At 32.9% G+C, this 15,957-nt stretch overlaps 1 protein-coding gene across 2 annotated transcripts in view; it reads left to right on the forward strand.

Annotated features, from left to right (window-relative positions):
* The window catches only part of OTOGL (otogelin like), a 170,997-nt gene extending 155,597 nt beyond the window's left edge, over positions 1–15,400 (forward strand). For both annotated transcript variants that reach the window (XM_008004119.3, XM_073020969.1), the window contains 7 exons: positions 2,129–2,192; positions 3,117–3,295; positions 4,082–4,186; positions 6,477–6,596; positions 7,948–7,993; positions 12,897–12,976; positions 13,629–15,400. In XM_008004119.3, the coding sequence (XP_008002310.3) occupies positions 2,129–2,192; positions 3,117–3,295; positions 4,082–4,186; positions 6,477–6,596; positions 7,948–7,993; positions 12,897–12,976; positions 13,629–13,829 (795 nt within the window). In that variant the 3' untranslated portion in view covers positions 13,830–15,400. The remainder of the gene's footprint in view (positions 1–2,128; positions 2,193–3,116; positions 3,296–4,081; positions 4,187–6,476; positions 6,597–7,947; positions 7,994–12,896; positions 12,977–13,628) is intronic.
* Positions 15,401–15,957: the final 557 nt, after the last annotated feature.

Consider the following 15,957-nt stretch of genomic DNA (forward strand, 5'->3'; position numbering starts at 1 on the left):
CCTTTGCAGTTTTTTAAAATAATAACTTTATTGAAATAAATTCACATAACATACAATATATCCATATAAAGTGTACAGTTCAGTGGCCTTTAGTATATTCACTGAATTGCACAACCATCAAGACAATCAATTTTAGAAGAATTTCACCAATCCAAAAGAAACCCTGTACCTACAGCAGTCATTCCTCATTCCTTTCCAGACTCTCCAGCCCTCAAGAATCTCTACTTTCTGTCTCTCCATGTATTTCTGTTCTTGGTATTTCCTATAAAGAGAATGGTATAATATGTGGTCTTTGTGTCTGGCTCTTTTTACTTAGCATAATATTTTCAAGGTTAATCCATGTTGCATGTGTCACTATTTCATTCCTTTGTTGTTAATAATATTCCATTGTATGGATATACCTTGATATTTATCCAAATAAGATATACAGATGACCAATAGCACATGAGAAGATGCTTAACATCATTAAGTATCATTTAAATACAGATCAGAACTATAGTGAGATACCACTTCACATCTTGCCCGAATATACATAACCCTCCATGTATATTAACCTATTATATTAACTCACTAAAAAGACAAAAAATAACACATTTACAAGACTGTAGAGAAATGGAAACCCTTTTACACTACTGGTGGCAATGTAAAATGGTGCAGCTGCTTTGGAAAACACCTTGGCTATTACTCGGAAAGGTAAACATAGACTTATTATATAACACAACGATTTCACTCTTAAATATATACTGATTAGAAATGAAAACATATGTCTACATAAAAACTTATACTCGAATGTTCATAGCAGCACTCTTCATAATAGTCCAAAGTGGAAGCCCCCTAAAGTGATTTCGCTGCAGACTTTACAGGAGAGGGACGTTCATTTGGGAGTAAAAACTACCATATTTTTTCAGGTAATATTTAGGATTGGTAGAGCAATCAAAGAGGTATTTCCTCTTGGTAAAATTGGCAACTTAGAATAAAAGCATAATTGAATACGTGGATAAGATCTCAAAGGAAATGAGCATGGAAGAGAAGGATAGAAGATTTAAGCCTAAGCTTGAGGAAACAGGGCTAACATTATGGCTTTAACTATTAAAAAACAGGTACATATGTTACCTAAAAGAGTTAGTGTCTTTTTAAAATCTTTGAAGTAGTCATGCACTGGGAGAATTCGATTTATTATTATTTTTAACTCCATTATTCTAACATTTATTTCCAGTCCCATTGGAATTGTCTAATGACTAAAGTCCTAAAATATCAAATGAATTAGTGTTCATAAAACTACTTTACAACTTATAAGGCCCTATAAAAAGCAAAACATTTTTAGCTTATGAGGGAAAATGCCTTTTATGTGAATTTATTGGCGTCATTTATTTGTGTCAAGAATAAAATTCATTTTAATACTGATGTCATACGAAAATTAAATGTATCCAGGAAAAGTTGATGCTTTAAATACAATTCTTGAAACTTTAAGCCTGGTCCTGTATTTGGTGGGAAGAATCTCTGTCATTCCTGATAGGGCAAAGTTTGAGTATCTGTCATAGTAACAATGTACTAACAGCAAAAAGCTCTATAGCACTTTCTGTGTGTCAGTCCTATTCTAAACTCTTTAAGTATATTGATCTGTTTATTTCTCTCAACAATCCTAAGAGGCAGGCAGTATTATTATCTCCATTTTGCAGATGTGAGAAGTGAGGAGCAGATTGATTAAGTAATGTGCCCTAAATCAAAAAGTTAGTAAGTTATGGAGTCAGGATTGGTGCAAAGGCAGTTCCATTCCTAAGACTGTGCTATTAACCACTATACTATACTTGTGTTGCTGTTGTATATATTACAGCAGCCTTGTGCAGATGCAGACATCAGAGCCCTGGGCTGCCTCAGTAGAGCAGGTCAAGAACATTTCCATGAAGCAAAGTTCCCAGGGTTGGCAAATATTGTCTTTGATTTCCCTACAGAAGCTCAGAATCAAACAATATGATTTTAAAGTGTATGACTGTGCGATAAGGGACTTATTAGATGCTATCACTGAGTATGTATGTGTGTCTATATATATATATAAATTGTTTTATATATATGTAACATAATAATGTAATAAGCTAAATGATAAGTAATAGTAGTTTATTTCCAATAGGGAGAATTTACTGCAATAGACCATAACTTCCAGAGTGATTGTGGATGCATACAGTATCTCTGTGGTAACTATGTCTTTTATAACTTTTAAATTATAAATGAATATCATTAGTATCTGTTTTTCACTATTAACAAGTTAAAAATCTCATTTTTGAGACACGTATTATATATTTTAAGCCATTTGCCAGTATTTGAGTATAAAAATGCATTATTATGTTTCAATTTCCTCTTTTGTAATATCTCTAAATGTTCTGAGAATGGAATAACAGGACAGAAATATAAATATTTTTTCAGAGGCCTCAGAGAATTTTAAAGTTGGCATTAGGCTCTTTTTAATATGTCTGTATTTAATTTAAAAATATAGACATCTAAAGAGTATGAAGTTATGCTCATTACATTATTATTATTATTAATGCATTTTTATTAAGACAGGGTCTCGCTCTGCTACCCAGGCTGGAGTATAGGGGCTCCCTCCCAGCCCACTGCAGCCTCGAACATCTGGGCTCAAGCAATCCTTCTGCCTTAACTGCCTGAGTAGCTTGTACTACAGACGTGCATGACCACACCCAGCTTTTTTTTTTTTTTTGGAAATGGGGTCTTGCTATGTTGCTCAGGCTGGTCTCAAACTTCTGGTCTCTAGCAATCCTCTTGCCTTGGCCTCACAAAATGCTGGGATTATAGGTGTGAGCCACTGTGCTTGGCCAAGAACTCATATTCCAAACTTGCTATAAAATATGGATTTTGGAGGAAGTTCAATCAGTAAACAGCAGTTGATTTTACAGATAAATTTTTATTTTATGTTAAGAAATAGTGTACTACATTTTTAAGTAAATATTGGGTTATTAAAAATATGTAAATGTGAAAATCTTCATTAGTTTTGAAAAATTGGCACATCAGAATGACAGCATAAACTCAAATATAGGTTCCAATGATGGATTAGTAAAAATCTCAACAGTATATTTTCTTATTGACTATTTTTTCTATTTTAGAAAAGGATGATGTGTGTGTATTTCAAGAAGTATCAGTATTGAATCCTGGACAATCCATGATAAAATATTTGGAAGAAGACTTTTGTTATACTATAGAGTGTCTGGAAGAAAAAGATAACCATACAGGCTTTCACGCTCTGAATTTTACAGTGGTGAATTGTTCAAAAAAATGTGATGTTGTAAGTATTCTTTGTAAGTTATTCTGGTGAGAGTTAATACATTCAAAAATGGCAGAGTTACGGAATTAGAAATGGTGAATACTCCATTAGTTAAAAATAAACATTGTGGCCGGGCGCGGTGGCTCACGCCTGTAATCCCAGCACTTTGGGAGGCCGAGACGGGCGGATCACAAGGTCAGGAGATCGAGACCATGGTGAAACCCCGTCTCTACTAAAAAATAGAAAAAAATTAGCCGGGCGCAGTGGCGGGCGCCTGTAGTCCCAGCTACTCGGGAGGCTGAGGCAGGAGAATGGCGTGAACCCGGGAGGCGGAGCTTGCAGTGAGCCGAGATTGCGCCACTGCACTCCAGCCTGGGCGACAGAGTGAGACTCCGTCTCAAAAAAAAAAAAAAAAAAAAAAAAAAAAAAAAAAAAAAAAATAAACATTGTATAGTTCTTCAATAGTCTACTATTTTGTAATGTATCTATAAAACATAGACTTTCACTTTCCTGTGCATAACCTTGAACTTCAGGAGTCTTATTATATACAGCTTGCCAGGTTGCCTTACCTGAGGTTGTTACACCTGCTTGATGAATTTGGCTGTTAGAAGTAAAGGTTAACATCTATCTCACTTCTAATATAACCATGTAAAGTCAATCATTATTGGAAGCTTCTCATATTCAACCTTAGAAATTCTTACAGTTGTCTGGAGAGAGCTAGTAGTTATGTTTGGAAGAAATAACTCTCCAGAAGTAATTCATTAAAATATTGATATGGTGTCGCTAATCTAATATCATTATATGCAGCACCAGGTATATACTCCATCCCCAAGTGATTATGATTGTTGTGGTACCTGCAAAAATGTATCCTGCAAATTCCAGATGGAAAATGGAACATCAATTGTATACGCGGTATGTTTCATGGAGAGTAACGCTCTGTGCTATTTTCTGAAGGAGGAGTTCTTGAGTCAAAGTTTGGAAACTGTCCCCCCTACACACTGCACTGCATACAGCAAACACAGTACACCTACATCACACAAGCCACAGTTACATTTGTTACATTTTAAAGTATTTGATAATTTATGTTGTAAAGAAAAATGCTTAACTTGTGACCCAAATTTATTTTGTCATATGTCTTCACTCCTTTTTTCTAGATGTAAGGAATAGGCTTTGAGAAATACTGATTGCAAAGGAAAGGAACAATTAATACTTTTATGTGACAGCTAATTTTCTATTTCAGATAAATTACATATTACTGTTTCCTGAATTTGAATATTTACAGATCTTTTCTAATTGAGGTTCACAGAAGACCTTAAGCTATACGTAAAATTAGAATATAAGACAAGAAAATAGTCAAGTTCATCAGAATTCTTTACTGATCTGTAAGGAATCTTCAAGCCAAAGTTTGACTACTACTACTACTATTATTTTTTTGTTGCAAATTCCAAAAATATAATTCTCTCTCTTAAAGCAAATTAACAGAAGTATCAACAGATTAGCATATTTGTATAATCTATCACAGAGATAGAATTCTTTGGAATAGACAATTGACATTTTTCTAATCAATATATATTATGTACAAAAATACACTTGATTTGGTGAGAAAGTAGTGTCAAGGAGGAAATATATATATATATAGATATGTATAGTAGACACATATATTTTTATTATGTTAAAATCAGTATTGGTTCCTTCACGCTTTCTTTTTAAAAATAAATACTTCATTTGGTTGCAAATGACATTTATAAATTTAACTCATGAATTTCTCAGCTTTGACTTAATTAAATATGCAAACAAATTAGAAACACATATTTTTTTAAATGCAAAAGGAAAAATACCTGAATCCAATGAGCTTATTATGTTTAAAAATATCTAAGAGCATATAATGTAAGGTTTCATGTCTTTAAAGTGCCTTCTCCTTTCCCAAACTGTCTTCATGACTGCTGAAAATCCTTTAAGATTATATGTATAGATTGGCCTAATACTTGATTAAACAAAAAGCCTATGTTGTACCAGGTTAAATGGTTGACTATTTAGGACATGCTTACACTTTCTTTAAATGGTTTTAAGAGTGTGATGGTTACTGCTCATCTGAAAATAACCACAAAGTGTCAACATCCTGATTCAGAACAGGGGTAGATGTTTGAATCTCAAGTAGTAGTAAGGATGGAGTGGCAATAAAAAAACCTTATGATACAAAGTGTTTGCTTGCACAGAATTAAGTCAATTTGTCCAGCACCATGGAAAATAACTTGAGATTCAAAAATGTAGCCTTCTGCATCATAGTTGGCGGCCTGGTCTGATGTATAAATTTATCAAGATAATGGCCTTAATTAATTCAAGGTAAAATCTATGAGAAATTGAGAAGGCCTAGAACAACACACCCTCCACCGTGGTCAATCTTCTTAAAGTAGAATAAAATGAAAAAGGGACGTATTTTCCATCTCTTTTATGAATTTTCCTTTTTGCCTAAGTGATGAGGTAATGCTGACATTAACTACTTTCATTTTTTAAATGTGAGTTATAAAATAAAAATATAGATTAACAATTATTTCAGCTGACTTTACTTTTAAATAGAAATTCTGAAATCAAGAATGAAACAGTTATTATATTTAAATACTTCTTGAAAGAATAGGGATAAATTTTTAAATAATGTAAGGTATGCACAATTAGAACCACAAGCCAATAAACACTGTCATTTAAATATTTCTTTAAACTTTTTGGCGATAAGGGAGTAGAAGGAAGAATAAACACATCTCAAGAAAGGAGGTATATAAGTAATAAGATTTGTTGTTTTATAATTAGTGAGAAAATATTAGAGCAAGACCTTTGACACTTACTTAGATAATTTTGTAGTAGAAACAGATACCTATTTGCTTCTTCATTCTCTATTTATTTCACATTTACCTTGCAGTTCTAGTATGAAACCTAGCATATACAGACACACCATACATGTGTATGTATTTTTATCATTTTAGTTAAGTATACACCATACATGTATATTTCTAATTATTTTATAATTACATACACATGCATTTCTAATCATTTTAGATAAATTTAAGGTCATTTTCAGATGGAACATTTTGTGTCACAAGAAGCCTCTGCATCTTGATTTGACTTTTTATTCAATAGAGTAATATTGTACTTAAGAAATACAGCAGATTTTAATATGCTAAGTAGTAACTTTCTTTTTATTTTTTAGGAAGGGAGTACCTGGCACTATAACTGCACCACATACGAATGTATTAAAACTGATGAAGGAGCAATAATTCTGAACTACACTATGGTCTGTCCCCCTTTTAATGAGACTGAATGCAAAATGGTTTGTACTTTGTTATATCTAAGAAAATTTAGATAATTATGTAATTAGAAAATTTATATAATTTAGAAAATATACATTAATATTGTCTAAGGTCATACTTATATTGTGGCTTATACATAATGGTTAATGTGTTATTTTCATGAATAAATAAAAGCTCTGTTCTATTTTTCCCATTTGAAATTTTGAGTTACATACAGTGTTCCAGATAATTCTGACTATCTTTGAATAGGTACTTTGCAATCATTGGGTTTTTATCTATAGGTCCAAAGATTATTGAAAAATCATTTGATCAGCAGACTTGGCCTTCCCTTTAATATGGATTAATAAGCTAAGGAATCAGAGCTTGGGAAATTTTCTTTCTTAAACAGTGAGATTTATGATGTCATTCAACTTTAATGCATGCTGGCCTATGTGATGCTTGCCTTAGCTTTTCTGGTCACAGGCCACTGAAAAATTTAGTACAAGTCACAAGATTGCCTATTCTTAAGTTTTGCTCTATAACTTTCCCTATTCTCTCAGAGAAGAGTTTACTGGGAGAGTAGATTTGTGAACGTGATATAATTTTTATTTTGCAAGATTTTTGTAGCTTTATTTATTTAGACATAATAATTCCTAATGAAAACTAAGCTTTGTTCTGTTGTATAACGAAATAGTACAGTCTAGTCTCATTGACCTTTTTTTTCAGGATGTACCTTTTCAATGATGATGGCTGGCTGGCTAGCTAGATATAACATGTTCTAAAGTCACAGAATTTCTGCCCTGGAAAAAATTTGGGCATCATCTTGTTTCACAGACTAATATTTATAGAGTAAATCATTCTCTTATTTCAACTGCAGTTAGCAGGTTGCTAAAGCAATTAGTAGTTCTTGTAAAAGTTTAGTCTTAGACGAGACTCCTTCCAAGGAAGGAAACATTTTTTCATAATAAACTATTAAAGACAAAGACGTACAATTTTAGCATTCAGTTATATTCAGAAACTCAAGTCAAATGGAAGTGGTTTAGGTTATTTCAAGGAGTTGAAAATATATAATGGTCATTATTTAGAATAGCTGTTATTATTTTGTTTCAATAAAAATATTTTGTGGCATTTAAAGTGTCCTTTTAAGTAGAATAATCCTTTTACACTCTTTTCCATAGTACCAATGTATAAATAATGTATTTTTAAGCAAACTATCTACTCCAGATTTTAAAAACAAATTCTTTTTAGTAATAGTTAAATTCCAATTATTCTTCTATAAAGACTTTGTGATATTTGATAAAAGTTTTAGAAAAGTTAGTTTTCTTGTTCTAGTATAAGAGAGCATGGATGAACACCATATTCTTGGACTTTATTCATTTTTTCTCTTTCTAGAATGAAGGGATTGTGAAGCTTTATAATGAAGGCTGTTGCAAGATCTGTAAGTGAGAGCATATTCCAGGCATTTACTTGATAGATTAGTTTTAATTGCTCATAGTGAGTATGGTTTTTCTCACAAAATTCAATTCCTATGATGCAAAGAGGAAAACAAATTTTATAACGTGTTTTTGTATCGTATGTTTTTTGTATCATATGGTTAATAATTTTATAAATTAGTCTTTAACTTCTGGAGTGTAAAGAAAGTGTTTTCATTTAGATTAATTTTAATTTAAATATTAAATTTTTATTGTGGCATATTACAAATGGTATTTCATAAGATTTCAGTGTATTTAAAATTTAAAAGTGTCTTGTGATCATATTTGTTTGAACCATGCTGAACTTACACAAACAAGTAGATTACAGTTAAAATGGCATTGTGACTCCAAAAACAACATATGGGGTGCAGTACTTTTCAAACCTGTTTGAACAAGTATATAGTTTTATACAATAAATTTGGATAATATCATTTTAGTAAATAATATTTATATCCTTTTCATAAAAGTTCTCATAGTTGTTTTCATAATTAAAGCTATCTGAATGCAATATATTTTTTATTAACTTGGATTATAAGGTTTATTTCATAGTAATTTTTTTTATGAGACAGAGTTTTGCTCTATTGCCCAAGCTGGAGTGTAGTGGCATGATCTCAGCTCGCTGCAACCTCTGCCACCTGCGTCCAAGCAATTCTCATGCCTCAGCCTCCTGAGTAGCTGGGATTACAGGCATGTGCCACCACGCCCGGCTAATTTTTATATTTTTAGTAGAGATGGGGTTTCAGTGTTGGCCAGGATGTCCTCAAACTCCTGGCCTACCTCATCCTCCCAAAGTGCTAGGATTACCATTTCCTAGTAATTTTGAATTTATCTCAATATAAAAATAGAAATTTTGAGAAAATTGGCATAGACAGTAATTTTAAAATTTAGAGAAGCTTTTAGGAAAGGGGCACAACAAGGTTCAATTTAATAATACCATGCTGTAACCACAGCACTTTGGGAGGCCAAGGTGAGTGGATCACGAGGTCAGAAGATCGAAACCATCATGGCCAACATGGTGAAACCCTGTCTCTACTAAAAATACAAAAATTAGCTAGACATGGCAGCACGTGCCTGTGATTCCAGCTACTTGGGTGACTGAGGCAGGAGAATCACTGAACCTGAGAGGCGGAGGTTGCAGTGAGCCAAGATCATGCCACTGCACTCCAGCCTGGTGACAGAGCTAGACTCTGTCTCCAAAAAAAAAAAAAAAACAAAACAAAAAACAAAAAACAAAAACAAAAAACAAAAAAAACAAAACAAAAAACCGTGGTATAGGGCCAGATTCTTAGATATGAACTGACATGCCTCTTGAGAAAGATTTCTGAACTTCTTTCATGAAAGACTAAATCCCATAAATATGTAAGAGTAGTCTTATATTTTTAGATCCATAGAGTCATATTGAACAGAATATTAGGAAGTATTAAAGTGTTAATACAAATACGATATAATATATACTGTCTATGTAAATATATAACATGTAATATATTATAATTTATTCCCCCCAAAATCCAATGAAATAGGTTCTGACATTATCTTGATTTTCTGCTTAGTGGGGTTAAATAATTTGTCCAAGTCATACCTCTTATGAGTGATAATGCTAGGAATCTACTGCGGTCCTGATTTCACATCCTGCTTCTTAACTCTTCATGGTATTCTGGAACATTGCCAGGACAAGTTTTAGGAGAGGGCAGAGACTGAATGATGAACTCTGCTGAAGTGGCAGGTCTAGAATGACTGAATTTTTATTTACATAATGTCTAAAAAGCCAAATTCAATGCACACCTACACATCGACAACAAGCAAAAAAGTCCAGCATAGGATGGCCTGACATCTAATTTGTTATTATATTAGTTTGCAGGGCTGCTGTAACAAACCAAAAAGTGGTTGAAATAGAAATTTATGGAGATTAGAACTCCAAAACGAAGATGTCAGCAGGGCTGGTTCCTTGGAGGGATTGTGAAAGAGAGATCTGCTCCAAACCTCTTTCCTCGGCATGTAGATGGCCATCTTCATGCTCACATGGTGTTTTCCCTGTGTGTGTATCTGACTCCAGATTCCTCCTTTTATATGAACACCAGTAATACTGAATTAGCAACCCCTAATGATCTCATTTTTGCTCAATTATCCCTGCAAAGATCTTGTGTCCAAATAAGATCACATTCTAAGATACACAGGTATTTTAAAAGACACAACTCAACTCATGATAATTATATTGGGAAGACTTTTAGGGATAATATAATATCATCTAGATATTTTTAATCACTAAGGCTTTAATTATATACACACTGATTAAAAACATTCTGTTCATTAGAAATAAGCATGTTTTCATTCAGAATTCTTTAAATCAAACATAAACTAATATGAATCAAATAGTCATTGTATCAAGAACTCAAGGAATGAAATTTAACTTTAGAATATAAGGAAATTTAAGATTTCACTTTTTTTTCTTAATCTTCTTCTTCAGAGTCTAGACTCTTCCTTAGGTATGAGATGCAGGAATAGAGTCACATGGCAATGTTAAGGCCCTGGCTTCTGTATCCTCATGTTAATTATTAGAGAAGTGAGTATATTTATGATAACTCAGGGAAGACAGGGGAATATCTCTGTGACTAATCACATGAATGACCAGTATTGGCTGCCACACATTGACACTCTATTAAGCACATTGCTGACAGGACCACACGTAATCCTCACCACAGTTCTGGGAGACAGGTATGTTTTCCATACAGATGAGAAATAGAAGGTTCAGAGAGAAGCCGATCACACTATTCAATAATAAATTTAGGTCTGTCCAGTATCTGGGCCCAGGATCTTTCAACTCTGCTAAGTTCTTTGAAGTTGCAGAATAATAACAAGTCACTTCAGTTTCTCTCATCTGATGTGAAAGGACACGTAATGTAGTTTCTGCTGGCCTATTTGAAAACCCTTTTCTGCTGCCTTTGCTTTCTGAAGACCAGGCTATGTTGAAGAGATTGTGGAGGTTGGATACTATCATAGGTTGGATATTATTGAATAAAATCTTTTACAATAAAGTTTTTGAGGAATGAATTAGAAATACCTCTTGGTACAAACAACTCAGCTAACAATAAATTAATGCTTCCCCGGTTTCATTTACGGAATGAATTAACTTGTTGGGTTTTTATTGGGTGCCTACATGATGAACATCTTTTTAACCACGGGGACCATAATAGTGAATGAAGCAATATCTGCATGGAGAGTGCTCATTATCAAGAAGGGGAAGAAACACCAAACTCATAAATGTATTATAATATGTCACTTAGGATGAGTGGTATATAGAAAAATAATGCAGAATAGAAGGAATGGAGAATGAGAGGGGCTGGGTTGCTAGCTTAAGTGGGGGCTCAGAAAATGTCTTGATGGTGAGGCATCATTTGAGTAGAGACTGAGTGTCCTTGGGAAGCCACCCAGATGGTGAAGAGTGTTCAAAGTGGAGGAAATAGCAAAATGTGGCTGTTGCACAGAAAGTGAGAGGAGGAAGGTGATAGAAAGAAGAGGGTGAGGCATCTTATAGGTCATGGTAAAGATGATTTTTTTTCCTTGACTATTCTTATTCTTGAACTTACATAAGAATGGAAGGGCTAAGGAAATAATCACTGAGTGAAAGCACCATAAGGGGCAGAACAGCCTGCACTCAACCAACAGCACTGAGCCTTGAGTCACACCATGAGCAAGAGATCAGTGAAAAGAGAGAGAACCAGCATAGGAGACTGAGGAGCAATGGGTGAGACAGGATGAGAACCAAAGCAGGTGAGCTCAGGAAGCCAAGTGTGGAAGGTATATTAAGGAGGACAGAGTGATAGACTGGGTCAAATGCTGCTGAGAAGTCAAATAGGATGAGAACCGAGAGATGATCTTGAAATTTAGCAATTTGGAGGTCGTGAGTGACCTTGAGGATGGTAATTCCTCAGTCAATCTTAGCTACCCATCTCTCCTTCAAGCAGAGTAGCTTAATCTTTATCTATTTTACATGTTGAGATTGTTTTAAATAAGGATTTCATGGCTAACTGTATTTGAAAATTGGGATATAAGTTCACTCTTTTGTAAATAAGGAAACTCAGCAGGATAATTCAGTGATTTTCCTAAAGTGATAAAGCAAGTTGGAATAGAGAGAACCTTGGTTTTTGCATCTTGATTCAGGGATTACACCCACTGTCATACATCATTAAATACAGATGCTTGCATGTAATAGCAAGTGATAATCCATCACACACACAGACACATATTAAGATATCATGAATGCATACAAAGTATTTTCATTTGAAATTATAAAAGACCATTTCAGAACCATAAATTCAAGTATGACTCATCCATACATTTCAATATGGTTGATAAGTGATTCTATTAAAATTTTGCATTATTTTATGTTAATGTCCATTAAGATAATGTGGCTTTAAATCTCTCAATTTTTATTTTAAAATTGATGTATATATGTAGTTATGCATTAATTACATATGTGTATATCTGCTTATACACTTTATGGTTCATTCCAAAAATTATTTTAAGCACATATATGCCACACACAGGTTGATGTTAGCATTATTACATGTGTGGAATATTTCTGATTTCTGATTATGATAATTATTCTAAGATAATAAGATATAAAGTGGAAATCAGTAAGTGGAAAGCTTATAAGAAAATTTATAGAAATCTGTAAGAAAATATAAGAAAATCTATTTAGAAGGTGAAAATATTGCACATAAAAACATAAGAGGGAAATTTTAAATATCTTTCAATATTGGAATATATTTTATATAAATGCACCAATTTTCAATTGTAAATATATTCATATGTTTAAGAAACAATTTAACATGGGCCTTTGATGAATAAATGCATTTTATATTTTATCAGGCAAACGAGAAGAAAGAATATGCCAGAAAGTGATCATTAAATCGGTCATAAGGAAACAGGACTGTATAAGCCAAAGCCCTGTAAGTGGCAAAATGTCATTTGCTACATAAGTGGCACACATCTTTTTAGAAAGTATATGTGTTACAGAACGAATAAGTTTGTAAGCCAACAAAATGCCAACACTTACAATATTTAACTGAGATTATTCCTACATTCTAATGTTGCCATATTCTGTTTGTGAAGAAGTATGAATTATTCTTAGCATAATCAACAGTTCTGAATGATGATTGCAATCCAGAGGGATAGAAATTGAATCTAAATGTATTTGACTACATGTTGTCTTCACTATGCAATTTTACTCAGTAAAAAGAGTCCTGCTTCTAACTTTGTCCCTTTTAATATGACCTGGAGTGTACTTGAGCCATGATAAAACACAGGTTACAATAGATTAACTTTATTGTGATTAACATATTCCATGTATATATATTTATGTCGAGTTATATGTGCACATTTAATGCTTTGAATGTTATGTTGAGCATTGCCATGGAACATCCCTTTGACTTACGTGAATGACATTTCACTTACTGTTTTTCACAATCTTCCAACATGCAGAAGCTTGAGGATTGGAGTGATGAGGAAGAAACCTTTTCATCTGATTTTCTTAGTGAAATCAAATAATAACCAGTACTTTTAAAAGTTTAAGACTTTTTTTCTCACTGTCACTTCTTACAGATAAATGTTGCATCTTGTGACGGCAAATGCCCATCAGCTACTATATATAACATCAATATTGAAAGTCACCTAAGATTCTGCAAGTGTTGTCGTGAAAATGGAGTACGAAACTTGTCTGTGCCTCTGTATTGCTCAGGAAATGGCACTGAAATTATGTACACTCTCCAGGAACCCATAGACTGCACATGCCAGTGGAATTAAACTCTTGGGTTCCAAGAACTCTGTACAACATCATAATGTCAAATAGAGTTAACTTTTATTACTATTACTTAGGCATGTGGCAGATTTATGTTGTTTAACAATACTGTATTTTTCAGACTTGGAATGTGGAAATTTAGCAGTTAGTACAAAATATATACAGTTTCAATAGCAAAATTAAATTTATTGCCTTACTCTATTTTAGAAAATCAAAGTTGTTCAGCTGAAATGCTGTTATGTATTTAATTGCAACCTGGTGCAGATACAGTATATTCTCATCAATTGGAAGGTTATTTTGCAAAATTCCTTCAATTTCACTCAATAGCTCTTTTTTTCTTAATTTACAAAGTCTGCTACAGCTATCCAAATTAAGAAACCCTTTAATACGTACTCCTTAGTCTGTTAATGTGATCAGTTAAAATAGGCATCTAGATAGCAATAAAGAGTGATATGCTTAAAGACAGATAATAGATTATTTAAAACCTGAATGGTTATTAGGAAAGTCATTGTAAATTCCCCTCATTTTGCAGATGTAACAGATAACCAGAGAAGCTGTGTGACTCGTACAAATTTGTTCAGTGTAATAATATAGTAAATTCATGTTAACAGTTGGGTTAAATTCTAGGTCTCTCTTATTCCAGTACTATATCACTTTTAAAATCCTGAGCAGTATATAGTAAGAGTATATCACATAATCTTTCATTCTTAAAGAGTTTGCATTGGATAGAATTAAGTATTGTAAGTTTGACATGTTTGAAAAATGCCCCGCATACACTGTTATTCCAATAGTAAGGAACAGGGAAATATAGCATCATTTGCTAAATAGAGGAGATAGATCTTGAACTTTTTTTATATCATTAAAACTGCTATTAAGTGTGTTGTCAATATTTAACATTTAGTTACTGTCTCATTAACATTTAATTTTGAGGATATACTTGCATACTATTGAAGTTGAGTGCTGTTTCACTGTTAATGCTGCTGCTTTGCATTGAAGAATGAAATAAATTTATCTGAATGTATTAATAACTTTAAAATGGAATGCTGCACTTTTAAAATGTGGTCGATTATTGACATTTGCAAGAAGAATGTCTTGAGGTCTTTGGAAATCCCCAAATTCTTTGCCACTTATAATTAAAAATTGTCTGAATTTTTTCCTCAGCATAAAGGAGTGAATGCCCTGCTTAGTCTAATTGTGAGTATCAAATGAAGCCAAATATCAATAAAAGAATAGTAAAATCGCATTGCAAAGCAGATACGGGGCCTCAATTAGATTAGGCTTGAACTAGATTATCTGCTTTCACATACTAATGTTTTCATTTCAAAATCATGTGTCCCCAAAATATTGCAACTTACTAAATATTTTAGATCTCTTGGGTTACTTAAATATGTGTGAAAAAATTAACATTGCATCTGCAAATCCCAGTGTTTACTGTATATGAAATTGATTTATCCTGTTTGTGCTTAATATAAGTGTTCCTGAAATGTTAACATTTCAATATTCTCTGATTCCTGTTAACATATATATGTATATAATTAAATGTTTTTTGTTAAAATATATTAAATTTCACTTAAGAGAAAATGTTATGCATCTCAAATAGAAGTAACTAATGTATATTGTCCATGGCCTATTTTTATTTTCATTTTCTGTAAAATATTTGTTATTAAAAATATTAAGTAATCTTTAAACCTATTTGTGGAGAAATGGGAAACATTCTCCTAGAACTTTATAAACATTCAACAAATACAACAAATATGCATTTAGGGCCTACATGTGCCAGGCACTATTATAAACTCTAGGGACACAGGCAAAACTAACACAGTCCTAACCCCCATGCTACTTAAAGTCTACTAAGAAAACAGGCCTTAAATAGCCATACATATGAGAGAGTCCAGAAAGAGATTCCAAAACTTATTAGAATGTGTCATATGATAAAGATGACTCTGAAATCAATGGAAGGGTGCAAATTGGCTTTTAATAAATAGTGTTGGGACAACTAGATGGTTACTTAAAGAAAAATTTGAATTCATACATCCATTGACATTAGGATAACCTCCAAATGAATCAGAGATTTAAATGTTCAAAAACAAAAGAAGATAGGAGTTTGATGATAATACAAAATTGTAGGTATCC

This window comes from Chlorocebus sabaeus, chromosome 11, assembly GCF_047675955.1.
Source record: "Chlorocebus sabaeus isolate Y175 chromosome 11, mChlSab1.0.hap1, whole genome shotgun sequence".
NCBI classification, from domain to species: domain Eukaryota; kingdom Metazoa; phylum Chordata; class Mammalia; order Primates; family Cercopithecidae; genus Chlorocebus; species Chlorocebus sabaeus.